This window comes from Fonsecaea multimorphosa, assembly GCF_000836435.1.
Source record: "Fonsecaea multimorphosa CBS 102226 unplaced genomic scaffold supercont1.7, whole genome shotgun sequence".
NCBI lineage: Eukaryota > Fungi > Ascomycota > Eurotiomycetes > Chaetothyriales > Herpotrichiellaceae > Fonsecaea > Fonsecaea multimorphosa.
Genome location: NW_015971641.1, coordinates 713,360 through 739,258, shown reverse-complemented (window position 1 = coordinate 739,258; position 25,899 = coordinate 713,360). Strand labels below are relative to the sequence as shown.

Here is a 25,899-nt window from a genome sequence, read left to right as displayed (position 1 = left end):
ACTCCCACCCAACACTCATTTCCCGCCTGGGGCGGAATATGGTGGGCTAGCCTAATAGGGTTAGCTCAGAAGCTGCGTGAAATAGCAGCGACAAATTACGTATCCTCGGTACGCCCTCATGCGGTGCTGAATGCTCCTAGTTAGAATGACCGAGACACACGATCTGTTGCCTAACTTGAATCAAAGATACTTGTTTGCTCTGTATATTACTGATAATACTTGATGCGCTCGACGCGACGCTTGATCAATCATCACGCCGACATTCTCTTCTCTTCTCTAAGAGCTGGTAGTAGCCTGCCTTGATCTGGTCAACTGAATCTCCTCCCTTGTCTGCGCCCCATCATCAGACTTTCCCCATGGACTCAGAAGACGCTGATACCGCCGCGCTCGATCGACCATCCCTAGATCCAGCCCAGACCGAAGACAATACTACACAATCACCGAAGGACAAGAGTTCACGACCGTCGGCTCCCTCACGCGCCTCGACCTTTGGGCCGAAATGTTGGATATGTATGAGCGACAAGAGTGAAGACGATCCCAACAACCCCCCAATATGGCGCTCGCCGTGCACCTGCAGTTTGACTGCCCATGAAGCATGCTTGTTGGACTGGGTAGCCGACCTCGAGAACCCCAAGAACAAAACCAAGAACTCCGGACAAATTCTATGCCCTCAATGCAAATCTGAAATCAGAATATCAAGACCGAGAAGCTACGTGGTAGACAGTTACCGCGCAGTTGACCGTACACTGGGAAAATTGGTCCTACCGGGCTTGGGACTTTCTTTCGTGGGCACACTATGGGCTGGGGCATGGTTCCATGGATTTGAATCCGTCTATTTAGTGTTTGGCCATGACGATGCGAATCGAGTCTTTCAGTACGCCATACAACGCAATGAGTATGCTTGGATGTACAGCCTTATCCCGGTCAATCTAATCCTCGCCCGCACCGACTATGCCGACTTTGCCCTCCCCGGCAGCAGTCTGATCCTACTTTCCACACAGATTACAGATAAGTTTGACATTGACATGACCATATGGCCGCCACTCCCGAGCACAGTATTTGCTTGCTTACCCGCCATGAGATCGATCTACAATTGGTGTTACCACAAGGCATTCTGTGATCTTAATCGCAAGTGGTTGGAAGAAGTACAACCCAGACAAAGTGAACGAGGGGAAGGACCGGGAGGAAATGGTGACGACGGCAATGAGGACGAGATGCAAGAAGCAGTCGAGGATGGCGACGTTATACTTGAAATTGACGTCAACCTGAATGGCGAAGAAGAGGGTGAGGACGACGGCGACGAACAGGCTGCTGCCGTTGCTGGTGATGGAGGAAATGCGCAAGCCCAACCAGAGAACCAACACGTTCGCCGAATATTGGGCCGCCACGATCTCGTTGACGGCAGTGGCAGTATCGGGCAGACCGTCCTTGGAGCGTTAGTGTTCCCGGCAGTCGCTGCGGGAATGGGCAATCTCCTCAGCTGTGTCTTGCCATCATCGTGGTTGACCTATCGCAGTTCCACAAGTGGTCGGCCGGGACTGCTTTCGACAAAGTGGGGGAGAAGTGTGGTGGGTGGATGCCTTTTCGTGGTGATGAAAGATGCTTTATTGCTTTATTGCAGATGGAAGCTGGCCCAGGGACATCGGCAAAGGCGCATTATGAATTTTGATAAGCGACTGAAAAAGTATTCGGTATAAGGGTTCTCGCAAGTTGTTGTCCACTATGCCCTGAAGGATTGGGCTGATAAGACGGCCGAAGTGGGCAAGAATTGGGAGGCTTTCGCTCAATAATAGACACCCGGCATGATGACCTGATTGGAGGCTTATCTGAGACTAATATAGGCCTGTTGAAACCCGAAACTAAATTGTTTCGAATACCAAACCTCAGGACTGGGAAGCCTGATATGGCATCATGCAAGGCTGGAGACTACAAACATGCCAAGCATCCAGCCTTGCTCCTTTGAAAGTTTGCGCCCAACCGCGCCTACAGAGTTCAATCGAGGTCAGAGCTCGAGACCAGAGCAAACTTCAGTCCCGAATCTCAGGAGATTTCTGCGTCCTCAAACCCCCACGACACAGTCTTTCGGCCAACGTTTTGTGAGACTGCGGGATGCATACCTCATCGATCCGTGCCGCGCTGGCACATGCCTTCCAGATCACGGTTCGACCGTCGTCGCTACGCAGAGGGATTCCGACTTCTCTTTCTTCGAGCACCAATCATACTGCGCCGAATCCAGGTTCCCCGAGCTCGAGATTGTCCTTCTCGACAAGTACGGCTCAGTACGCGAAGAAGAAAGGCGGTGGCAGACCTGATAGGAGAATAAGTGAGTCTCTTTCTGTTTGACTGCGCCTTTTCTTCCCTATCTCATCCATACCTCTCCTTGTTTTCCCTAACACACATCTACTGTCATTTCCCTTTGCTTGTCCATGCCAACCTTCCCAATCAATTCCACAAATGACTGCCCGCAAACGACTTTTTTTCGCCCGCCGTACCAAACTTCTTCTCAGATAACTAACAAATAACCCTCCAGCATTAATCCGCTTCTTCCTCCACCACCCCACGACCCTCACGCCCCGACCCCTCCGCTTCTCGCGCAACCGATACCTGCGCCACTGGACCATCGCACGGGCCTGGAACCTGTATCGGCACAACCTCAAAAAATCGCGCGAACTCGAGCTGGAGCGGCAGTACAACGCCATGCGCGACGCGAATGAGGAACTCCGCGTCGGAGCCGGCGACGGAGGCCGTCTGTTCAGAAAGGCGCAGATGAAAACCGGTATCTGGGGGATAGGCGGGTCGAGTGCCGGGACTACTCCCGGTAGTACTTCGGGGCCTGGAGGGAGAGCCAAGGGAGGTGTCCCCATCGAGTATGCGCGAGGTTTGGTCGAGTGGGTGGGCAGCACGGGCGGGCTTGGTGTTGGAGTTGGAGGGGAAGAAGGCGCTCCTACCGAAGGAAGTGGCAGTAAAGCGAAGATTTGGGATTACGCTTGGAAAAGACATTGATTTCCACCAGGGGTTAAGCAAGTCTCTATATGTCGCAGCTAATGGGCACAAAGAGAAATGAAATTGTGTCGAAAAAGGGAGTTCAAACTCATTCGCGCAGTCGCATTGTACAAAAAGACGTTCAGATGGGGGCAGATGGGAGAAATCATTCCATGTCACCTGGCGGGTTCGGGAGCAGACCAACGCAGCTGTTGCGACGAATCAAAGACATGACTTCCCCCGACAAGCCAGAGATATCAAAGCGGGATGGGAAGGAGAAGAAAGGCCCGTCCGTATCCAGGCAAAACTCTCGCAGCATAGAGGGACGAACTGGAATGGGCGGCGAGTTACATGGAGTTTCTGTTACGACCCTCAGGCCGAGAGGACCTCGAGTGTTTCGGACAAGCATGCGCGGTCTTGATCAATCGTGGACCTGTTTCCCTCCAGGGGGGAGAATGAGCGGAAAAAAGAATCGACATGTATATATACACTGGGGAAAAGTTTCGGAAGCTTTTATCTTTCTCACAAGATGGCCGATCGTCCTCGACCATCAAACCTGGATTGAAAAGACGAGGCAATATAGTAGAAGGTCCATCATTGATGTCAGTTCGCTAAATCGAGTATGAAAAAATTCGTTCGTCTCGTGTCGCACAGGTTCAAGCCCCAAGTCTGGTATGATTCGGTCCGTCCTCAGAAAACACGCCAGCCAGGCTTCATTTCTCCAAGAGGCAAAGGTACAACGTCGTCGTCTTTCCGCCATTTTGAGCATCGGTATTAGTCCCCTGCTTAAGAGGTCCTCCCATTCGGATTATTCAAAGAGGTAACAGCCGCCCATTGTGTTTTTTCCCGCCCGGCACATGTTCATCCACGTCTGATACACCATGGGGCATCACAGAATGACGCAACATCCGCCGCCACCCTGCTTACCATTGAACGTCAGAAGAGCAGCTCTCGTCGCAGCCTCAAAGACATCGTCCACACCTTCGCCCGTCAAGCTTGAACATTCGAGGTATTTGCGAGCCCCGCAAGCCTGGGCCATCTCAGCGCCCTCGCGGGGCGTAACGAACTTTTGGCTCCGCTTCCGCATCTCTTCAATTGCCATCGGGTCTTCTCTCAGATCCTTCTTCAGGCCCACCAGTATGACAGGCACTTCGGGACACCGTTCGCGAGCCTCCTCAATCCACTTATGCCGCACATTCTCCAAGCTGTCGGGGCTGTCGACGCTGAAGCCAATAAGGATGACATGTGATTTCGCGTATGCAAGAGGCCTCAATCTTTCGTAGTCTTCTTGCCCTGCTGTGTCCCACAAAGCCAATTGTACTGATCTGCCATCGACCCGACAGTCTGTCACATAGTTTTCGAAGACGGTTGGGACGTAGGTGGTAGGGAAGTAGCCGAGAGTGAAGACTGATAGCAGTGATGTCTTTCCGCAAGCACCGTCGCCTATTATAACAAGCTTCCTGCAGAAACTGAAATCAGTGATTGTTCTTGGGGTCATGCCAAATATGCGGCTGAGGCAGCCTTGTACAGGAAACCCTGATGTCGATGGACAACTATTTCCACCACGTGGGCGGCAAAGTGGTGGGAGCCAACGTACCTTCTCATCACATTCTGTTGTGCCTGATCCTGTGCCATGGCGGTGGAAGTTATTGCAGCTCTGTCCCACAGGCAGACAGGTCACACCACTACAGAGATGGCGGACGAAAGGAGAGCTTCAAAGGCCCCGGCGGCTTTCGAGCAAGATGGTGAGCAGCTCTTGCGGAGGAGAGAAGTGAAAATGCGTACGGAGGGCGTCGAGAGTCTTAAGTCTGTGTTGTGCGGCGGATAAGATTGAGGACGAGCTGAAATGTAGTCAAAGGGGAGTGGAGGAGCGGCCTGGTGTAACTGGACGCAGTTGAGGTCGCATACAGCAAAGCCAGCGAAACCAGTCCACAAACGGGGTACGTTCACCTCCACCAGCGACCGGCACCGCCAGCCGCAGTTTCAGTCGTCTGCAACGATGTTTTGAACTTCTGAACCGTAGCTGAGGAACCGGCTGTCTTGTTTCTGAACAACTGAGACTAGTCGACTGGGAGTTCGTGGGGTCCAACGGAGAACAAATCCACCCCGAGCGGGACGGTGACTGCCAAAGGAAGGCAGTGGTTGAGGCGCAGCCGCAAATAGATCTCTCGTTGACTAGGGGTTTGGATCTCGAGATAAGGAGCAATTCTTCCGGTCAGATCGAAAAGTAGACGATGATGCAATTGTAGCTGGTAGATAGCCAAGGCTTGAGTTCGTGCCAGAGGTGCGGTTCCTCGATGTCGCCGTGTTAAGTGTGCGTATGGAGGAGGAGTGGGAGACTGGAGACCGGAGGTGTGATAATTGGGACGACAAATGGCCTATAATTGGCGTACCACAGCCGTGATGGGCAATTAAGGTCAATTATTATTGAACTCTTTTGGCGGCTGCAAGGTTGGGAACTTGGGAGAAAGGTGCCGTCAAGGCCCCTTTGCCGTACCGCAATACGCAGATTGCGAGTCCCTTAGGTGCCCGTGGTGCCTCGGTGCCTTAGGGGACACTGGGGAGCACGGAGGCACTTAGGGGAGGCACTGCACCTTCAAGCGCAACTGCGCAACTGCAGCCTCCACTGGAACGTCGCCGCCCCACGAAACTGAAGTTGATCCGGACTGGGACTGCATCTTGGGACTTTGGACGTCGAACAACTTCAACTTCCTACTCTCCAAACAGACTGGAGCCGCCCTTTCCTTGCCATACCCTCACTTCACCCTTTTTCACATCTGGCCCTTTGAGGTCTCTCTTCACTCGCACTCCTTGTATTTTTCCCATCCCTGGTGCATCTCCTGTGCTCGTCACTTACCAATTTGTGATACCCCACCAGTAACCGAAACCGCCGTGCCTTTGATGTGAACCTTGCGAGATCAAGATCGATATCGAAACTAGCAGTCCTTCAGTGACGGCTTGGTGCTATGCCTTCCAAGAAGAAAGCCAACACTCAGGTTAATGCCGCCAAACCGCAGCCGTTGCCCGCGACAACTTCTGCACAAGATGCGCCTGCACCAACCCAACCCCTGCAAAAGTCGGGTCCAGCAATGTCGTCCACGCCGTCGTTGAACAGCCAGCCTTCACAAGCAAAGTCAGATGCAGATTTGAAGACTGGGGACACCACTGAATCGGCTGGAGAGCCTGCTCATGCTGCGGCGGTCAATCGCAAGAAGCAAAAGAGACGGGAAAAAGAGGCTGCAAAACGGGCGGCGGAAAAGACGGACATGGCGATCCCAAATGGTCATGCTCCCGCGCCAGGAATCAAACCGAACGGACAGTTACCCCCCGTCAAACAAGGTCGGGGTCCGGTAAAGGGTTATTTCACTGAAGAGCCAGACTATCCAGATCCCGTTGACCCAACATACCCTGATATTGGGAGTCCAGAAGAAGCATTTTATAGTGGCGATGAGGATCCCAATTACGGAGAAGGAGCAGATGCAATGCACGACAGCTCATGGCTGAATACCAGCAAGCGGAAGAAGTCCAAAACCACGAACGATGCCCTGTCGAGGACTTCAACAATGCTATCTCGCTCCAACATCCCGCCTTTATCGAATGCCGCGATGCGAGCTTCCCAGAAACTTTCAAGCGATCACATATGGAATACCTCAACTCAAGCCGAGCGGGAAAACATCAAGCAGTTTTGGCTGGAGTTAGGCGAGGATGAGCGAAGATCCTTGGTCAAGGTCGAGAAGGAGGCCGTCTTACGGAAAATGAAGGAGCAACAGAAGCACTCTTGCAGCTGCTCCGTATGTGGGCGGAAACGCACCGCGATCGAGGAGGAATTGGAGGTGCTTTACGATGCTTACTACGAGGAACTCGAACAGTTTGCCAACCACAACTCCGACCTCTCCACCGTTCCTCAGATGATGGCCCCTCCCCGTCCTCCGTTTGTACAAAAAGCACATCCCATGGGTAAGGCGTATCCTGGGCTAGGTCCTATGGAGGTGATGGAAGACGATGAAGAGGATCTTGAGGACGACGACGAGTACGACGACGAAGACGACGAAGGATATAGCGACGATGAGGGAGAGCTTGATGATCATGGTCTGCCACCGGGGCCGCCCGACTTTTTCCAATTCGGCAACAGTCTTACCGTGAAAGGTCAGGCTACTATGTTTCTCTGCAGTGGCTTGACGGGCTAACAAGCTGTACAGATGGTATACTCACCGTTGCAGACGATTTGCTAAAGAACGACGGCAAGCACTTCATAGACATGATGGAGCAATTGGCGGAGAGACGCATGCAACGTGAGGAAGATATTCGCTACCATTCCTCGTCATTAGCTCATCGAGATATTCATCAAGGTCACAATCATCCTCCCATAGACGACGATGATGATTATGACGATGAGGAGGATGATGAGGACTACGACTCCCAAGAAGAGGACGATTTCGAAGGGGACGATATGGTCAGTGGCGGCTTCTTGTTGTGGTCTGCAAAACTTCTGACAGCATTGCCTTAGGATTCCATGACCGAAGAACAGCGCATGGAAGAAGGTCGACGGATGTTCCAGATTTTTGCCGCGCGGATGTTCGAACAACGTGTCTTGACAGCCTATCGAGAGAAAGTCGCCGCGGAACGCCAGAGAAAGTTGCTCGAAGAACTAGATGAAGAGAGCCGACTCGATTCGCAACGAGAAGCAAAGAAGGCCCGAGAAGCAGCGAAGCGAAAGGAGAAGAAGCGACTCCAGAAACAAGCGAAAGATGAGGAGAAAGCAAAGAAGGAGGCTGAGAAAGCTGCTCAAGAAGCAGCCGCGCGAGAATTGGAAGAAAAGCGGCTAGAGGAACAGCGGCAACGACGCGAAGAGCAGCGCAAGAAGCGTGAAGCTGAGAAGAAGGTTGCCGAGGAGGAAAGACTCCGTAAGGAAGCTGAGAAGCATCGTAAGCAACTCGAAGCCCGCGAGCGACAAGCCGAACAAGAACGCAAGGCACGGGAAGCAAAGGAACGTGAACGGCTGAGACGCGAAGAGACGAAAAAGAAAGAACGCGAGGAGCGAGAAGCTAAGGAGAAGGAGGCCAAGGAGCGGAAGGCGAAAGAAGACCGCGAGAGGAAAGCCAAAGAGGAGCAGTTACGAAAAGAAAAAGAGGCGGCTCTGAGGGTGGAAAAGGAGGCCAAAGAGCGTGCCGTCCATCAACACCCGGCGAAACAACAGCCTGTGGCGCTTCCCCCTGGTCTGCAGCCTCCTTCTCGCGGTCCGAGCATACAATCGCCGCATGTCTCTGTCGCAACACCGGTCATTCCTCCCAAAGTCCCAACGCCTGTTCGGAACAGACAACCTTCGCAACCTGGGCAGCATTCTCATGGCTCGTCTCCGCGATCACAGAAGGCTAGCACCGAGATATCCCAAAGTTCTGCTTCTCCAGCGACTGTCGCCATGCCTCACACACCAGCTCTTGGGCAGCCCGTGAAAGCGCAAGGGCAGCCTCCACCACTTCATCACCCGCAGCCTTCCGCCCCCAGGTCGCCTTTGAACAACCACGGCCGGGGGCAATATCCGTTCAATATGAATGGACTGCCGGGTTTGGGAGTAAGTGGTCCACCACCGATGGGTGCTCCAGGAATGATGCCAACTATGATGCCTCCAATGCACATGTACCCTGGGCCTCCTCCTATGGGTAACCAGCAGCGTTTCGCCCAGAACGGCATGCAGTATCCTCCAGGATTTCCGAGAACTTTCCAACCAGGCCAACAAATGCCCTTTGTACCCCAGCCTCCCAATCAGGCGCCTCCGATCGTCAATCAACAGCCAGTGCCCAAGCCCCAAGTACATTCCAGACAACCATCGAGCGAGCAGGCTCCGATAGGCAGACCAGGACTAGGGCCCATTGCACGACCGTCCAGTACTACCCCAGACAAGCAGAAACCGCAAAGAAAAACTCCAGATGTCGATATGGATCATCTGGCTACACAGCTTGGTAGCAAGGCGTTGTTGGATGATTCAGATGCGCCGTTCTTGGAAAACTCGGACTCTCGCATGAGCCTTCCCCCTGTCGGTCCGCCTGGTTCTGCAAGGATACCATTCGCGAGCAGCTTTCCTGAACACAGGCAGGAACCGTTCGGTATGGGAAACCCTGGCTGGGGCGGTTTCAACCCTGGCATGGCTCCGACTCCCAACTGGGGCCCACCTAGCTCGCAACGTCCTAGCCCGGGCTGGGGTCAACCACCCTTTGGAGCGATTGGTTCTGGACCTCAAGCCATTTCAAGGTCCCATCTCCCTCGCCCGATTGCTGTGAGACTTATGCTTGTTCAAGCTTGCCGTCAGCTGTCACAAATCCCGGTTGCCAGTGCCGACGGGTACCATCCAGTACAGAATGTGCTCCGACAGCTGGAGACTCTCAAAGCACCAGGTGACCCACCAGTCTCCATGGATGAGATGCTTGGAATATGCGACACCGAGGGCAACTCACAGAATGGCGGCGGGTCATTTGAGGTTATCAAGGACAAAACCAGGGGGCAAGTGATCAAATTCGTCGAGGATGCCCCAAGTCAACCACCCAGAGGCAGCGTTGGTGAGATTGGAAGTCCGTTACTGGGCCACAGTCAACATATCCACCATACCAGCCCATTGGGTGGCATTGTCGGCCAACCAAGCAGCTTCGGACCTCCAGGTAGGAGTTTCTAGTGGTTGACTCCTCCAAGAACCAAATTTGGCAGAGAACTGTTGTGTAGAGACAATCTACTGCGACTGAATGCTCAGCAATATCGAAGGAGTATGTCAGCGGATCAATGAGCCGGCTGCGCTTCTGTTGTTTTCATTATTTATTCGGGTTTCGTGTGAAAAGGAATGGTGTGTCCGCTTACGCTTCTCATGGAAGCCGGGACGGTTCTGTCCTAAAGACCTCATCTTAATAGCGTCAACTGCGACCGGTGGACTTGCTGTCAGCCTCTTGTGAGGACATTCACAGAGAGCAGCTTTAATGCCTATAGGGCTGAATAGCTGAATACCACTGCATCTTCAAACGTGCGACGACGAGGTTGCCTCAGCCGTGATATTTCGGATGGGTCAAGTACAGTTACAACCCCTGTCCGCTTGACTCTTTGCTTTTGTTCTGTTCCGATATGCCCATTGCCACATCAAATTTCCCGCGATGTTGAACAACCAAATGCCAATTGGTGGGTGATGCACCTTCGGCGAGCTGGTACTTGTAGTGGGCTCTCTGGGTAAGCCATATTATCAGACCCGGATTTTATACACTGCATTCCCAGGCATCAGTCCCTATTTGCGACGAGAACACTATCATTCTACTATCCAATACCCTGTCTCCTCTCTTTGCTTTCCTTCATTCCTCCGCCCTTCCAGTGTCCAGCCCATGAATCTGCCGAGACTGAGTCTCCGCTGCTTGCCTCGCTCCATCCGTTTTCTATCTTACATCTCAAAATTCAGCGACCAACGACAAGGCTGTCCAGAACGCCCGCTGTATATCTTATTACCTTGTCGATCCCTTCTCCCCTAATCGCGCTAACGGGTATCGCCGCCACGCGATTTCGCCATCCATTTTGTTTCCCACTGGGATGTTCCGTCTCTCCATGTTCCACTTGTTTTATATAAGCTGCTAAAGAGAGAAAGTTTGCTTGAGTCGATGTGGCTTTGGCTTCCACTGGTGTCATCGCATCAGTCCTTGGCTGAGAGACGTCTGCCTTGGTGGCGATGACGAACCAGGGTTTCGCGCTGATCGGGGGGTAGGCCAATGGCTCGAGTGTTGAGGACGAGCGAGAGGATCCTGACGGAAATATCGAGATTTCCTCCCCTTCCTCGTTGAACAATAAGTCCCCGGTGGCTGGTGCTGGTGCAGCTTGGGCGTCGAAGGGCGACCAATTGATCATCCTCGCCTCCGTCTGCTCACTCACTTCTCGATCCCTGAGATTCTCATACTCTCCGACCTCTTTCCACAGGGCCTTCAACTGTGTGACGGCATCTCCGGCAGATAAATCCACCACGAAGGCCAAGATCCTGGCTCGTTCAATGTGTCGGAGAAAAGAGAGCCCAAGGCCCTTATCCAAATGCGCATCTTCGATGAGCCCAGGAATGTCTGCTACAGTGAAAGACTGACGCGGCACAATGCTTCCAGATGAAGTGGAATTGCCAGAGTCCGTGGATGGGACGCCCGATCGCACTAACGGACGGCCTTCATTGTTATCTAGGATAACCGTTCCAATCGTGGGTGCGAGAGTGGTGAAGGCCCAGTCGCCTATCCTTGTCCTTGAATTCGATATCGCGCGCGTGAATGTACTTTTGCCTGCGTTAGGCAAGCCCACGAGTCCCACATCTGCTAACAACTTCAGTTCCAACTCGAGCTTGATCCGCACGCCTAATTCACCCTTTGTCGCGAACTTTGGCTTCGGGTCGGATTTCGTCGCAAAGTGCGGATTCCCCAACCCGCCCACAGCCCCAGCGGCCAGCAGTATCGGTTTGTCCATGGGCTTATCCAAGTCCAGGTGAATGGGCGCACGAGGCTGCAGAATGGCAAGATGTGATTTTCTGGGTTTCACCAAGTGAGAATTGAGCGAGGGCAAATTCGAAGAGATTTGTTGGCGGTCGTCGGCAGTTGTGGCACCGGCATAGATGACGAATCTGTTCCTCAGACCGTTGTCGGGATCCTTAAGGATATCTTCCTCATCGCTCATGGCCCGGAGTTCTTTGATGCGAATTTCTTCTTCCGCGCTGGGGTCGCTCCGCCAAATTTCTCGCACCACTGTTCCCACGGGAACTTGGACACAGATGTCCTCCCCCCTGCGACCGCCCTGTGATTTTCCTTGGCCTCCTATGCCGCGGCCGGCTTTTATGATACCTCGTCTGGCAAGTTTATGGAGAGACGTTTGTCCCGGTACGGCTTGGATGAAGACACTCCCTCCCGACCCGCCGTCGCCACCGTTGGGTGGTCCATCGGCTATGTGAGCGTCGCGCAGGAACGACACGCACCCGCTCCCGCCGGAGCCCGCGTGGACGGTTATTTGGCATTTGTCGATGAAGATCGAGCGTGAGTAATCGTCAGGTGAAGGATTCAGGTGCGTCAAAGGAGCAGGAGTTGGAGGGATGGAGGCATCGAAGGCAGGGCCGTGAAGAGACGCATTTGTCTCTACATTGGACGGTCTATTGAGTCGAATTGTTTGATGTAGATATCGGAGCCGCGGACGGTTCTGAAGTCGAATCCGGCGGGCTTGAGCACGCAGGCAGTTTGTAGAGGAGTGCCGGAAAAGGCAAGGGTAAAGAAAGGGCATCAAGGTACCCTGCACTGGATTCATCTCGTCACATTCCTTACTGCTCCAAAGCCCGGGCTTGAGCAGTTGCACTTTTGCTTCCCCCTTCGTTGCTGGAAGCCTGGCACTCAAACGCGCCCGCGGGAGAAAAAGTTCGCGACCTGCCAGCGGAGCGGAATTGATGCCGAGACTTTGACCGTGACGGAGCTCCACATGGCCTGACGAATGAAGGGGCCGCATCTTGACGGAGCCCAAAACCTTAACATCTCCGCAATTTTCTAATTACTCCCGGTTTGTCTTGGTCTTGGAGAAACTTCCTTCGAGGACATAGTTACTCCAAGCCGACTACCCGAATCCCAGACACGGGGGTACTTTCGGAGACCCCATGAAGGAACAACAAAGATGACATGCTTCCCTGTTATTCTGATGGAGGAGAACTGCCGAACTGCCGCGGTGGATCGCCATCCACTCCATAACCATGCAAGGAAATCCTTCCGGAAGAACGCAGGTACAAACTGTCTCCAACTGTCGCCAAGGCCGTTTCCAGACGATATCAATCCTATATTGTGGGGGTCACTTAGACCCCCGCGGCCAAGGCTATGACCCCCATACCTGAGACTTAGCAAAGCCACGCTCGGAGGCCCAACGTGGCATTCGAACAGGTGAGATCCAGCAAAAGGAGACGAGAGCCGGACCAACTCCATGAAACGCAATTCTTATTGGGATGCAGGCGGGGAAACGACACCGAAGCGCATGAGCTCCTTTTTCGCCAGCCGCATACCCGCATTTATGCATGAAGAGAGATCGACTCGGGATAACAACGCCCGATCCCACGCGTATCTCAACGTCGACAATCGGATTGACGCAGCGTGGAAGGCCCTCTACCTCAGCAGGCATGTGAGGGAAAGAGCTCAGAGCGCGTTATTGCCATGGGTGCAGCCGCCGTCGTCGACAACGTGGTAAACAGGACTCTTGCCGCGTTCTCGGATCCGTGCTTGATGACTGGTCTGCATTGCGTGCTTAGGGTATATCGAGCCTAATTGGACTACCACCAGACGCCAGAGGTGCTATCTACCTAAATCAAAATACCGTGCAATGCGAGCCATCACCACCTCATTACAGGTGGCCTGGGAAGAAAAGGTCCGGATTCCTTTGCTGCCACTCTCCATCGTGCGCGAGGACAATCTGCACTGGAATCCCGTTGAGTCCGTCGCTTCGAAGCACGCGCATAACGTTCAGCGTCTTGTATGCTGCGTCCAGATCTTTGTGGATCGTAACTGTCCGCCCCTTATCATCCTTCCAGGCACCGAAATCCGTCTCGCCATTGAAGATTCGCATGTGGTGACAAGCATCAGCAGCCAGATAAACCCATTTGTCAACGGCCACCCGGACCAATGCATTCAAATGCCCTGGCAAATGACCTGGGCTATCCACGATATACACGGTGCCATCGTTGAACATGTCAATGACATTCTGGATTGGAGACATGGGTTGCCAATACCACCCGTGAGCCTCGTCAAACACTTCACTCGCCTTGGAGCTCGGTACTGCTGGCAACTCGATCGTGCGGTCCCATGGTAATAAATCGGGCTCAAAGAAGGGATTCGCCAGGTCTGGCCCCATTTCATTTCTGAGAAGCTTGCGTGTATTGTGGCCGGCAATGAAAGTCGCAGAGGTGAAGTCGGACGGAGTGCCCACGTGGTCCCAATGCACGTGGCTCATGATCACATAGTCAATCTTGGAGGCCTCCACGTTTCCCAGCGCCAATGCTGACTTCACATCGTCTTGGCTGCTTAAAGGGTGCCTCGTTTCGAGGTGCTTTTGCAGTCCAGGGTGGTATTTGGTCAAGTCTTTGCGAATGCTCAGGTCAAAGACAATTTTTGACTTTGTTGCGGGATGTTGAATCAAGAAGGCCATCGACGGCATGGTCAGTTTCTCCCCTTCTTTTGCATCCGCAACGAATTTGTATGCTGGAGGCGAGAGATACCCGCAGCGAAGCGCCGACACTGTTGGATATGAGATGGTCATCGTGATGCTCACTTTGATTATGGACTCTTGTCTGAACTTTTGTCTTGTATTCTCGTCGCTCGACTTGTTATCTACCTGGGAGAGGGTATCCTACCATTCAGTCAGAGCATTCAGTCACAGCATTCCTGTCTCTTGGCTTACTCTTCCGGCTCACAATCATTCCCCACGGCTTCCGGCGAAAACCCGACGCCACCGCTTTTGGGGTAGCTCAAGACCCCAGGTCGGAGTCTTCAGGCTCGTGGGGGCTATTGGCGTGGGGTGTGGTCTCCGCTCTCCGCTCTACAACTACGCAGTGTCAGGTCCTTTTTGGGATAATGCTGGCGTGCCCACTCTTCAAGCACATCGCATACCGTGTTTCTACGACCACGGGAAAACCAAGTCCGAAAGACCGAACTCCCAAGTTTCGGAAACAAGCTCGAAAACATGTTATCAGTTATTGGATTTTATAGCTTCCTTGGCTTGACGAAAGCAGTTGGCTAAACTAACAGCTGGCTGGTATCAGCTGGCTATGTGTAGTGGACATACCCTAGTTTTCCCTCTTCGCCAGCCACAGCCTACCAGTCGAAGATGTCTTTTGCACTGGGGAGATAAAGACCAAGGCGCCTCGGAGACTGGAGTTTCCGAATGCGGCCGAACAGCCATGGAAATTTGGACTTTTGCTTGATTTCAAAATCATAGATTTTTTCCTCGCTCAAGAGGGTATTGCTGATGTCATCCAGACCGTTGACCAGGCAGTGCTTGGTGTATGGATCCATCTTGAACGTTGCAATCAGCTTGCCATTGGCGTCTCTGATCTCCTGGTTCGGCAAGTCCACTTCAACTTCACGTTTGGCGAGGCCTTCAGCATGGATTTTCTGCAAGGCCTCTGCATCGTCAAGAGGAATCGCTAGCAGTCCGTTCTTGCCGGAATTGTTGAAGAATATGGATGCGAAAGAAGGAGCAATGACGCAGCGGAAGCCGAAGTCGACTAACGCCCAGACAGCATGCTCTCTTGAGGAACCGCAGCCAAAGTTCTCTCCGGTGCAGACCAGAATCTTCGACTTGCGATAGGGATCTTGGTTCAGGACAAACTCGGGAATCTCATCGTGTGTTGAGCTGTCGTATCGAAGTTCTTGAAACAGATGCGGCCCTAGACCGGTCCGCTTTGTGGTTTTGAGGTACTCCCCAGGGATCACAAGGTCGGTGTTGATATTTTGCATCTCGAAGGGAGCGGGTACGGACCGGACCACGTCAAACTTGGGGATTCCCTCCACACTGCGCTTGGCTTGTTCTGATGGTCGTTTCGCAACTGTATCATCTCCGCTGTCATTTGCAGAAGTAGGAGCGCTTGAGCTCACCTCAACTGGACCATAGCTCTTCACCTTGGCGCCATCGAGCGTCAACTGAGTCACTTGCAGCGATCCGTTCTGCGAGGTCAGGAATTCCCGTACGTCGGTAAAATGGCCTTTGATAGCAGCAGCCGCTGCCATGGCGGGGGACAGGAGATGAGTTCGGCCTCCAGGGCCTTGTCTTCCTTCAAAATTTCTGTTGGTCGTTGAGGCACATCGCTCTCCAGGAGCCAGGACATCGGGGTTCATGGCCAGACACATAGAGCAGCCAGCCTCTCGCCAGTCAAACCCAGCGGCTTTCAGAATAACATCCAAGCCTTCATTTTCCGCTTGCTGCTTTACTAGTCCCGAACCTGGAACGACCATAGCATAGACCGAATCTGCGACTTTTCTACCTTTAGCTACCCTTGCTGCAGCTCTGAGGTCTTCGATTCTCGAATTCGTACAAGACCCGATGAAAACACGGTCGATCTTGATATCTGTCGCGAGCATGTTCGGTTTCAAGTCCATGTATTTGAGCGATCGACGGATTGCGGCCGCTTTGAACGGTTCCTTTTGATCATAGTCTGCCGGGTCCGGGATCTTGCCATTGACCGGGATGACATCGTCTGGCGAGGTTCCCCAGGTGATCGAAGGAACAATGTCCGCAGCATTTATGTCGACAGTATAGTCCCAATGAGCATCCTCGTCGCTATACAACGTTTTCCAGTATGTAAGGGCCTTGTCCCAGTCTGCGCCGGAAGGAACAAGAGGCCGCCCTTTTAGATATTCGAAGGTGACTTCATCAGGCGCCACAAGTCCTGTACGAGCTCCTCCTTCGATGCTCATATTGCACAGCACCATTCTTGCCTCCATGGACAGATTTCGAATTGTTGACCCACAGAATTCAATGACACATCCAGTTGCTCCGGCTGTACCTATTTTACCGAGCAAGTGCAAGATGATATCTTTGGAGTAGACGCCGAGACCAAGTTCGCCTTCGACGCGAACGCGGAAGTTCTTATACTTCTTCTGGATCACAGTCTGGGTGGCCAGCACATGTTCAATATCAGATGTCCCTCCGCTGACAGCCAGTGCACCTACTGCGCCGTGCGTAGGGGTATGTGAATCTCCACAGAACATCGTAGTCCCCGGGAGAGTCAGCCCTTGCTCCGGGCCCACCACATGGACAATACCCTGTCGGCGGTCAGGCATGCCTAAATACTTGATGTTGTACTCTTTGACGTTCTTCTCAAGCAACGTAACCTGGGTCCTGGCTTGTGGCTCTTTGATGAAAGACGCAGCGTCCTGGTACTGCGACCGGTCATCTGTTGGGACATTGTGATCAACAGTGGCCAATGTCAAGTCTGTCCTTCGTACTGGGCGATTGTTCTTTCTGAGGCCATCAAATGCTTGCGCAGTCGGGACTTCGAAAATCAGATGCGAATCCACGTACAAGAGTGGTGCTGTCTTGTCGTCAGGATTCACCAAGTGCTCCTGGTAGATTTTGTCGTACAATGTCAGAGGCATGTTGAGTTGGCTTGGATTGACTTGACTTCTCAGGGCCGGTCGTGTGCTTCAAAGGCAGTCCTCAGTCAAATCTGCCAGCAACAGAGGTATGTATCATTTGATTCACGTGTACGGGGATTGGCCGGCAGGTGGCCGGTACCGTGGGGGATTCTCCCCTCGGTTCTCATACCGCCGATCAAGGCCATGTCTTGAGATGCCCGTTACGACCAGCTCCGATCGACTTGCAATCCACCATACGTTTCATTACCCCCAAGGCTACACGTGGCTTCGCAGGAAGTGATTGCGCGGCGTTTTCCAGAACTCGTGGGGGTCAAGATACATCAGATTCAGCTCATGGCCCACTATCTATTGATCTATGGAGAACGCTTTTCCCGCCTTTACAGCCTAGCACTTTCAGAGATGGCATTTGTTTCCGTTTTATCCAGGATCTGCATGAGGGCAGTTACCACAGCATCCCCCATCTCCGTTGTCGAGGCAGTGCCTCCGATGTCGCCTGTCCTGACCTCGAGACCGCCCGAGGCTTTGTCGTCCAATGCAACACTGACAGCCTCGTCAATGGCATTCGCCAAGAAGTCCAAGTCACAACTATAGCGCAACATCATAGCAGCGCTTTGAATGGTGGCAATCGGGTTGGCCTTGTTGGGCGCTAGATCTGGTGCAGAACCGTGACTGGGCTCGTACATGCCTGTAGACAGTGGTTCACCTGGAATGCCAGACAGACAAGCGGAAGGGCTGAAACCAAGTGATCCGGCAACAGCAGCTGCTTCGTCGGAAAATAGGTCCCCGAAGATGTTGTCGCACATGACAATGCCGTTCAGCGATCGAGGGTTCTTGACCATAATCAAGGCCAGGGAGTCGGACAATTGGTGATGCAGTGGAATTTCCGGGAATTCTCGGTCGTGAATCGTGGTCACTGCTTCACGCCACAGGCGGCACACGGCCAGAACGTTGGCCTTGTCGACAGATGTGATCTTGCTGGGTCCCTTGGAGCCTCCGTGCTTGCGTGACAGGTAAGCAGCCATTCGTGAGATTCTCTCAATCTCCCATCGGTGGTAGCCCCAGACATCATGGGCGTAGTCGAGCTCTTCTTTCTTCTCGCCAAAGTACACACCTCCGAGGTTTTCTCGAAGGACAATGAAGTCGGTCCCTTTGACGAGGGACTCTTTCAGTGGCGAGCATTTGGCGACCCCGGGAGAAGGGATCTTGCATGGCCGGATATTGGCCCAGCAATTAAGTGCCTTTCTCAAGTCTAGCACCGAAGTCTCTGGCCGTAAAGCGCCAGTCATGCCCCATTTTGGACCACCGACGGCGCCAAAAAGCACAGCAACCGAGTTCTTTGCTTTTTCGATGACTTGAGGTGTCAGCGGGATGCCGTGCACATCGATAGACTGGCCACCCAACAAATCAAAATCGAGGTCAAACTTGATGTTTTGCTTAACCACGGTGGGATGGGATTCGACCGCACGAAGCACTTTGACAGCCTCGCGGATGACCTCGGCGCCGATATGGTCACCGGGAAGCACAAGAATCTTGAAAGAAGGCATTTCTGGTCAAGCTTGAATGAGAAGAAGATTGTAAGTTGTCAAAATGTTACGGTCTTGGTCAACTCCTGAACCGGCATACCGTTCTTTAAAAGGACTATGGCACGGCGACTTACCCCGACGTGCAGCGACGATATCGCTCGACAGTCCCCCACGCAATGGATTGAATTTGCCCAGCCGGCCATTCCCCGAATGTCCCTCTGTTCTAAACAGCCCATGTCTAAACCGGCTCTATTTCATTAACCCCGAATTCTGTGGCAATTGGGGACAAAGGACCCATGCAGGGACTCCGCCCATCCGGAGAGTGGCCGAAGAAGCTTTCCCCGGATTTGAATGCCACGGGATCCACTGGAGTCAACGACTGGAGTCCAGTGGGGGTTAGGATTCTTCCTGAACATTGGAATAGATTTTCCCCACGGGTCAGGCAATGATACGTTGTACTACTGCCGACATGGTGCGATATCCCAGGGGCTTGGATAAGCCAAGGTGCATCTAGAGCCTCTCCCTGAAGCCTACATAAAGCGGTTGGACGAGTCGCTGTGTCTTTGGCCAGTTTCACACTCCTCCTCTTCTCTTTTCCTCTGTCTCTACCACTGACTCCCTCTCATCAAGAAGCAAGCTATTCCAACCATGGCTGCCGAAAAGGAAACCATTGTGGCCAAGACCGACATCAGTCATCTCGAAGGCCAGGACATCATCGCCGCCCCCGAGAATGAGCAGAAGATCGAGGCCGTTGGCAGGCTGGAGGCTCTCGCCTTCAACTATACGCCGGCGGAAGAAAGACGCATGCTGCTGAAAATCGACGTTATCGTCCTCGGCTATGTCTCGGGCGCCTACCTGCTGGCCTACATGGACCGTGGCAACATTGGCAATGCCAACACCGCAGGCATGTCGAAAGATCTGCATCTCAGTGACAGCCAATACCAGTGGCTCCTGACTGCGTTGTACCTGGGTTATATCCTGTTCGACTGGCAGACTGTTTTCTACAAGATCTTTCCCGCACGATACTACGTCCCCACCGTCATTGTCATCTGGGGCACTATTGCTGGCTGCTGCGGTGCCGCCCAAAACTTTGCGGGCATGCTGGTCCTGCGACTCTTGTTGGGCATCTTCGAGTCCTCCTACAGCCCCGGCCTGGCCTACTTCTTCTCGTTTTTCTACTACCGCAAGGAGATGGGCCGACGACTAGGCTGGTACGTGTCGATTGCTCCCCTGGGCGCCTCCTTCGCCGGAGCCTTCGCCTACTTCGTCACAAAACATCACCATGCCATCGCCGGCTGGCGCGCGTTGTTCCTGGTCGAAGGTCTCCCCGCCGTTGCCGTCGGCCTTTTCGGATATTACTGGCTCCCCAGCAACCCTCAGGACTGCCAATTCCTGAGCGACAAGGAAAAGAAGATCGCGCGGGCCCGCATGGTGCGGATGGTCGGCAACGTCGAGCGCGACCGCAAGATCAACCTGGGCAATTTCTTCAAGTCGCTGCTCGACCTCAAGAACTGGCTGCCCACGCTCATGTACTTCTCGTGCAACGTCAGCTACGCCTCGTTGCCCATCTACATCCCGACAATCCTGCAGGGCATGGGCTTCACGGCCTTGCACGCCCAGGGTCTCTCCGCTCCCCCTTACCTCTTCGCCTGCCTGGTCGTCTTGGCCGTGGGCCACTTGTCCGACCACTTCCAACGCCGCGGCATCTTCCTGTCCATCTGCTCCGGCACCGCCGCCGTGGGTTACCTGATCCTCTGCCTCGTCGAGGTGGTGGGCGTCAAGTACTTCGCCCTGTACCTCGTCGCGGGCGGGCTTTACCCGTGCATCGGCCTCGTCCTGTCCTGGGTCGCCAACAACAACGGCAGCGACAGCAAACGCGGCGCGGGCTTCATCCTCATGAACTTCGTCGGCCAGTGCGGCCCCCTGGTGGGCACGCACATTTTCCCCGCCAGCGAGGCCCCCCACTACAGGAAGGGCTTCTGGATCTCGTTCGGTTTCTGCACCTTCGCCTCCACCCTCGCTCTCTGCCAGGTCATGTGGCTGAGGCACCTCAACAAGAAACTCGACGAGAAATACGGCCCCGTCCGCGAGATCGTCAACGCCGAGGACGAGATTGGCGCAGAGACCGACGACAGCGAGAACTTTAGGTACATCTTGTAAATACGGTCTATATTTTGCTGCTGCTGCTGCGCGCCCCCTTGCAGGCTCCATCCGCTTATCGAGTGTCACTACGGACTTTACTGGGTTGGCAGCTGCAGAAAGGCGGTGGTCCTACGTGAACTGGCATAAATCATGAATTGTAAATAGGGAGGTTAGCTACTACTACAGAACGCTCAAGAGCATCGCTTGCCGCGCTCTTGCGTGGCCTGCCTTGCCTTGGGAAGCTCTTGATACGAATCGAATCCAATTTTTTCAAAATAAATACATCATCCCCTTTTTTCCTCTATTCACACGCCTTAGAATCTGGCTCGCTTGGATCAAAGGGATGAAGGCATGTAGGACTTCGAGGTTGTAACGAACAACACCCGTAAGAAGTCCCCTGACACTGCCCATCCCTGGCGAGCGAGAGCAGTTTTCGGACCCCATGCCAGCGCGGGCAAAGGTGAGATGGTAAGAGCCAGTTTTGCCACCGTTAACACTCCGTATTGTCCAAGGGGGCAAATTCAGGGAACACCGAACGACTGAGAATGCCCGAGGAGGGGAGCATTGACGGCATGACCTGCTCGCCAACTGTGCCACTGGTCGTGGGGGTCCCTGTACTTCGGGTGCTCCTCCCTTTCTGCGTACGTGTACTCTGGTCTGGCCTGGCCCTTTGCACGATTGATCCACTGCTCATGTGCTGCTCGTAGGGGGCAGCATCGTGATCATCAGTGGACCGTTTGGGGGTTGGCTGGGTGGGCATCAGAGCTTGTGGGACGGGAAGCACGGAATGCTGGTGGTGGCGGTGGTGCGTCTCGCAGCAGCAGCAGCATCTTGGTCCTCTAGGATCCTCTCCATGACGAGCTTCCACTCGCTCGCCAGACCCGGGTCAATGGCACCTGCATCGTAGCTGACCCCGAACAATAGGTGGTCGCCATCCCCGTGGACCCCGACGAGGAATTCGCCGTCTCTGGCGCGAACCGTGGTGTACAGGTTGCGAAAGTCCGCCACCACGTCCCGTCCACCTGATCCTGGTGACAGGGATTCTCCTCTCGTGGACGTCTCGTATTTGCCCGAGGCGATGATGGACCCTCGAGCACCCACCGAGCTCACTCCACAGGTCGCCAGACCGGGGCCCGTGCTGGCCGGGTACGCGCCCTGGATGTTCCAGCCGCGTCTTCGGGCCCCCTGGCTCTTCCTCTCGAGATACTCCAGTGTGGAGAGGTAGAGCAGCGGCAGAAGCTGACTGGGGCTCCTGGAGCCGAGGTGGATTTCTTCGTCCACGGTCCTCGGCCGCTTCTGATACCGGCGGAGTTGGCGGTGTGCCTGTTTGCCCAGCAGCCGCAATCTGCCCTCGAGGTCCAGGTCGCTGGGCAAGAACGGCAGCGTGATGCCGTCGCTGAACGCGAGCATCAGACTGTCCTCCTTGCCCGTCGTGGGCTTGCCGCCCAGGAACGGCCTGGGGTTGACAGGGAAGGAGCCTACGAAGGGCAGGCGCTCGTGCGTGGGAACATGGGGGTGGCGTCTTTCCTCGAAGAGCATCATGACCAGCGCCACCAGCGCGAAGCAGCCGCTTCCCATGCTGATTCCGGCCTGGCGGCACACTCTGGCCAGCCTCCTCGTGGACGAGGGGCCTAGAAGTGCTCTGAGTGGCAACGTGTTGAGAGGGGGTGTTCGCGTGTAATCTAGAACACCGAAGAACTTCGGTTCGAGGGAAATGGCTTCTTGTTGGGGCAATAGTGCTGTCCTTCGTCGAAGCGGGTTTTGGAACGATGCAGGAGGAGGCCTGCGTGTGTGCCGAAGTATGCGAGTCAGGAGCCATGCCCATCGCCGTCGCGCTGCAGAACCTTTCACCGGAGGATACAAGGATTCTTGTGCAGGCGGAAGTCGGTCGACTGGCGAGATAGTGCAAAGACGGTCTGCTTCCGAGGACAGCTGCTGAGCTGATTGGTTCAGCAGGTCGACGAACGAAGACATCCACCTCATCGAGCTGAGGCCGTCAACAATCTCGTGCCCGGCAATGAACATCAAGTGGGCTTGAAGCAGGCCATCTGCATCGCCCTGGATTGGCATGACAAAGAGTCTGCCCAGCGCCTGGGCCTCGTCTATGCATCGACTCGAGTTCAGCGTGTGGATGAAGAACTCATTGGCATCCACGCCCTGCGGATAAAAGTCTCCCACGAACACGGCGTGCTTTTCTGCCTCGAGCAACATCGCTCCTGGATCTGTGCTTGGCTCGAAGACATACAAGCGTTCTTCGGGAGTGAAAGAGGACTGTGGTTGGGGGATATCGACCGCTGTGGCAACTCGGGCGGAGAGAAGGATGTGTTTCTGCCGCATGACGCTCCATGCACGCAGGATTCGTGCTCGCAGTGTTTCGGGGCTCAGAGACGTTCTCATTTCCACGTGCAGGTGCATCGTCAGATCCGCTCGGCCCTCGAAATCGGTGCCGTCGGTGTTGAACAGGCTTTCGACAATGCCAATGCGCCGGTAGTAGACGACGCGATTGTTTTGCGTCGTTTGCTGCCAGTCATGCCGATGGGTCGCGTAGCTTTCCAGCCATTCTGGAGGCTGTACGGGTGCGAGTGACATCTTCTCCAGCTGACTATTACCTCAAGCAGAATGTGTGGACGAGATTTAGACGTGCATATCGACTGGAGGCCAAGGAGTGGCGAGCTTGGAGGATCTCCACAAAAGTTGCGCCACGATGATCAGCAAGACGAGACAGACATCAATTGCAACTTGGCCACGAGCAAGTAAACCCCCTCGCTGGAATTGTTACGGCTGGTCAGCTCTTTCTGGTAGTTTCTCTCGTGGGCGACGAGAATGGTGATTCATAAACATGTACCTCGTAGTATGTACATACATTTGTATTTGTGTGCGGAGCCGAGGCTGAATGCGGGGGGACGGAGCGTCAATTTCAACTTCCCGGTTTCGGCCAATATACCTTCACGCTTCTAATACGGACGTACAGCGTAGTGACCACATGAAACACGCCCAAGAGCGTAGTAGAGAAAAGAGAAACGAATGTAGCAATCATCTCACATACGCAGCTGACCCCCAAGTTGGTGATTGACATGAGGTCTCTTCTACGAAGCCACCCTGGGAACAAGATTATGGAAGCAGGAACCACCGCCAATAAAGAAATTCAATTTGTCGTTGTCCGCTCTCTGGATACCCAAGGTACGCCTTTTGTGAATACTAAACAAATAGAGCTACCCTGGAGATCAAGGCCCTACCCCACCGCCAACTCTATACCATGATTTGGTTAGCTAGGAATTTTGCGTCGCCGTGTTCCGGAGAGGGATGATCAACCTCGACGGACCGAATCAGCTTCTCGTGACTGGCTGACCGCGGTAGGATATCACATCTGAACGGCTTGGGGTGACTGATGATGCCCGAGGCGAAATCCACGACGGGATCAATTTCCTTTCCATTCTCGACGCACTTGCGCACGTCAAAAACGGCCAAAAACCCGGAAATGGTGGAGAACAGCGTCGCATCGGCGAACAGTCTGCCGGGACAGATACGACGGCCGAACCCGAATGCCAGGTTATGAGGGTCTGGCTCGGCATTTGGACCAAGAAAGCGCGAAGGGTCGAACCTTTTGGGGTCATGATAGACGGTCTCGTCATGCAGCATGGCCCACTGGTTGGGAATCAAAAGGCTGCCTTCAGGGATCAAATACCCCTCGTAGACATCAGCCTTGGTTGTCAAGTGAGGGACTCCCGACGGCGCCACTGGATGCCAACGAAGAACCTCCTTGATTAACGCGTCGACGTAGGGAAGGGCCGCGCGGTCGGAAAATGTCGGCAGGCGAGAAGAGCCAATGGTCGCGTCGATCTCGGCTTGCGCTTTGCGTTGGACTTCGGGATAGAGCGTCATGGCCAGGACGAAGCAGCCCATGGACGACACGGTGGTATCGGCGCCTCCCGCGTACAGTGAGAAGGCAGACCACCGAGCAACATCTTCGGCCTCCGGGGCGAGCGATCCTTTATCATCTTGAATGAGCTTTGAAAGGTACGAAGGCTCGGCCGTCCCGCTGCGAAGCTTTTGCTCCACAAACTTGTATGGGATCTCCGCCGCCGCATGAAGAGTTGCTTTCCACTGCCGTGCGGTGCTCTTGAAGCCAGTCCCGGGAAGCCATTCAGGAAGATACTTGAGCGCAGGTATCACATCCACCATCCAGACTCCAGGCGTGGAAGCCTTCGAGAACTGGTCAAGGGCTTCCTCTGCAAGATCCACCAGCGGATCGTGCCCACTTGGTTCGATTGTATAGCCATAGCTAATCTTCAGAATAATAGAGCCAGCTTGCGTCCGGATAAGCTGAAGCACATCTTGAGGATTGTCAAGCACTTTGAGCAGGAACCGCCGTGTTTCCAGCTCGAGAAGCGGTCGGAACGGGTCAATAGCAGCAGAAGTGCCAAGCACGGTGTGCAGCGCTTTTCTGAGTGCACGACTTTTAGTCGAGTAAGGCATTAGTCCAAGCGCCTTTCCCCAATCGCACATTTCAGACCCAAACACCATATGTGGTCGCGAAGAGTTGATGGCGGAGCGCTTCTCCATCAGCTCGACTGCCACGTTGTAATCGTTGATAATGATCAGGGTCTGGCCCAGAACTGTGAGAGAGCTGATAGGACCGTAAAGCTCCTTATGCTTGATCCAGTGAAGCCATTCTTTGGCGCCAGTGGGTGGAAGGTCGGGTAGATTTCCCACCAACAGTCTTGGTTTCGGGCCGGGTGGAAGAGGATGATTGAACTTCGATTTTGAATTGACAGAGAACACTTTGTACGCGAGCAGCGCTATTGTAAGGATGCCTATGAGGGCAAGGAATAGTTTGGTGGCGCTCACTTGTGCCATCGTGAAAGTGTCACACTGATGGAAAGAGAGAGCACAAGTAACAGAATAGACGCGTTTGTTGTGTGTATTTAACTCTGGATATGATGAAGCTGCTCAGGCACACCGGGGTCATCTGCAGGACTTACCATAGGCAAGGATCGGCTTTCTCAGGGCCTTTTACTAACTCCGCACCTTTTCCCTTTCTCGTCCCTGGGGGGGCCGCTGTCTCAGCGGGACCGCAAATGCAGAACCATGAGTAGGCCATCGACCGGATGCGGTCGTCAAAGAGATTCAATTCAAGCAAGGCA

General features: G+C 54.0%; 11 protein-coding genes across 11 annotated transcripts; 4 read left to right on the top strand and 7 right to left on the bottom strand.

Annotated features, from left to right (window-relative positions):
- Positions 1-356: 356 nt before the first annotated feature.
- Z520_04492 (uncharacterized protein) lies at positions 357-1,697 on the top strand (the record flags this gene model as incomplete). The annotated part of the gene is made up of 1 exon (XM_016774999.1): positions 357-1,697. One exon carries the CDS (start codon positions 357-359, stop codon positions 1,695-1,697), a length of 1,341 nt encoding a protein of 446 aa, XP_016633979.1.
- A 412-nt stretch (positions 1,698-2,109) lies between these two features.
- Positions 2,110-3,003, top strand: Z520_04491 (uncharacterized protein; the record flags this gene model as incomplete). Its single annotated transcript, XM_016774998.1, has 2 exons — positions 2,110-2,323; positions 2,531-3,003. 2 exons carry the CDS (start codon positions 2,110-2,112, stop codon positions 3,001-3,003), a joined length of 687 nt encoding a protein of 228 aa, XP_016633978.1.
- An 868-nt stretch (positions 3,004-3,871) lies between these two features.
- Z520_04490 (GTP-binding protein rho2) lies at positions 3,872-4,617 on the bottom strand (the record flags this gene model as incomplete). The annotated part of the gene is made up of 2 exons (XM_016774997.1): positions 3,872-4,493; positions 4,580-4,617. 2 exons carry the CDS (start codon positions 4,615-4,617, stop codon positions 3,872-3,874), a joined length of 660 nt encoding a protein of 219 aa, XP_016633977.1.
- A 1,331-nt stretch (positions 4,618-5,948) lies between these two features.
- Positions 5,949-9,649, top strand: Z520_04489 (uncharacterized protein; the record flags this gene model as incomplete). Its single annotated transcript, XM_016774996.1, has 3 exons — positions 5,949-7,128; positions 7,182-7,435; positions 7,490-9,649. 3 exons carry the CDS (start codon positions 5,949-5,951, stop codon positions 9,647-9,649), a joined length of 3,594 nt encoding a protein of 1,197 aa, XP_016633976.1.
- A 758-nt stretch (positions 9,650-10,407) lies between these two features.
- Z520_04488 (uncharacterized protein) lies at positions 10,408-12,270 on the bottom strand (the record flags this gene model as incomplete). Its single annotated transcript, XM_016774995.1, has 1 exon — positions 10,408-12,270. One exon carries the CDS (start codon positions 12,268-12,270, stop codon positions 10,408-10,410), a length of 1,863 nt encoding a protein of 620 aa, XP_016633975.1.
- Positions 12,271-13,341: 1,071 nt separating this feature from the next.
- On the bottom strand, positions 13,342-14,253 carry Z520_04487 (uncharacterized protein; the record flags this gene model as incomplete). Its single annotated transcript, XM_016774994.1, has 1 exon — positions 13,342-14,253. The coding sequence occupies one exon, from the start codon at positions 14,251-14,253 to the stop codon at positions 13,342-13,344; it is 912 nt and encodes a 303-aa protein (XP_016633974.1).
- Positions 14,254-14,807: 554 nt separating this feature from the next.
- Z520_04486 (uncharacterized protein) lies at positions 14,808-17,090 on the bottom strand (the record flags this gene model as incomplete). Its single annotated transcript, XM_016774993.1, has 1 exon — positions 14,808-17,090. One exon carries the CDS (start codon positions 17,088-17,090, stop codon positions 14,808-14,810), a length of 2,283 nt encoding a protein of 760 aa, XP_016633973.1.
- A 377-nt stretch (positions 17,091-17,467) lies between these two features.
- On the bottom strand, positions 17,468-18,634 carry Z520_04485 (uncharacterized protein; the record flags this gene model as incomplete). Its single annotated transcript, XM_016774992.1, has 1 exon — positions 17,468-18,634. One exon carries the CDS (start codon positions 18,632-18,634, stop codon positions 17,468-17,470), a length of 1,167 nt encoding a protein of 388 aa, XP_016633972.1.
- Positions 18,635-19,261: 627 nt separating this feature from the next.
- Z520_04484 (uncharacterized protein) lies at positions 19,262-20,773 on the top strand (the record flags this gene model as incomplete). Its single annotated transcript, XM_016774991.1, has 1 exon — positions 19,262-20,773. The coding sequence occupies one exon, from the start codon at positions 19,262-19,264 to the stop codon at positions 20,771-20,773; it is 1,512 nt and encodes a 503-aa protein (XP_016633971.1).
- A 741-nt stretch (positions 20,774-21,514) lies between these two features.
- On the bottom strand, positions 21,515-23,344 carry Z520_04483 (uncharacterized protein; the record flags this gene model as incomplete). Its single annotated transcript, XM_016774990.1, has 1 exon — positions 21,515-23,344. The coding sequence occupies one exon, from the start codon at positions 23,342-23,344 to the stop codon at positions 21,515-21,517; it is 1,830 nt and encodes a 609-aa protein (XP_016633970.1).
- Positions 23,345-24,004: 660 nt separating this feature from the next.
- On the bottom strand, positions 24,005-25,612 carry Z520_04482 (uncharacterized protein; the record flags this gene model as incomplete). The annotated part of the gene is made up of 1 exon (XM_016774989.1): positions 24,005-25,612. The coding sequence occupies one exon, from the start codon at positions 25,610-25,612 to the stop codon at positions 24,005-24,007; it is 1,608 nt and encodes a 535-aa protein (XP_016633969.1).
- Positions 25,613-25,899: the final 287 nt, after the last annotated feature.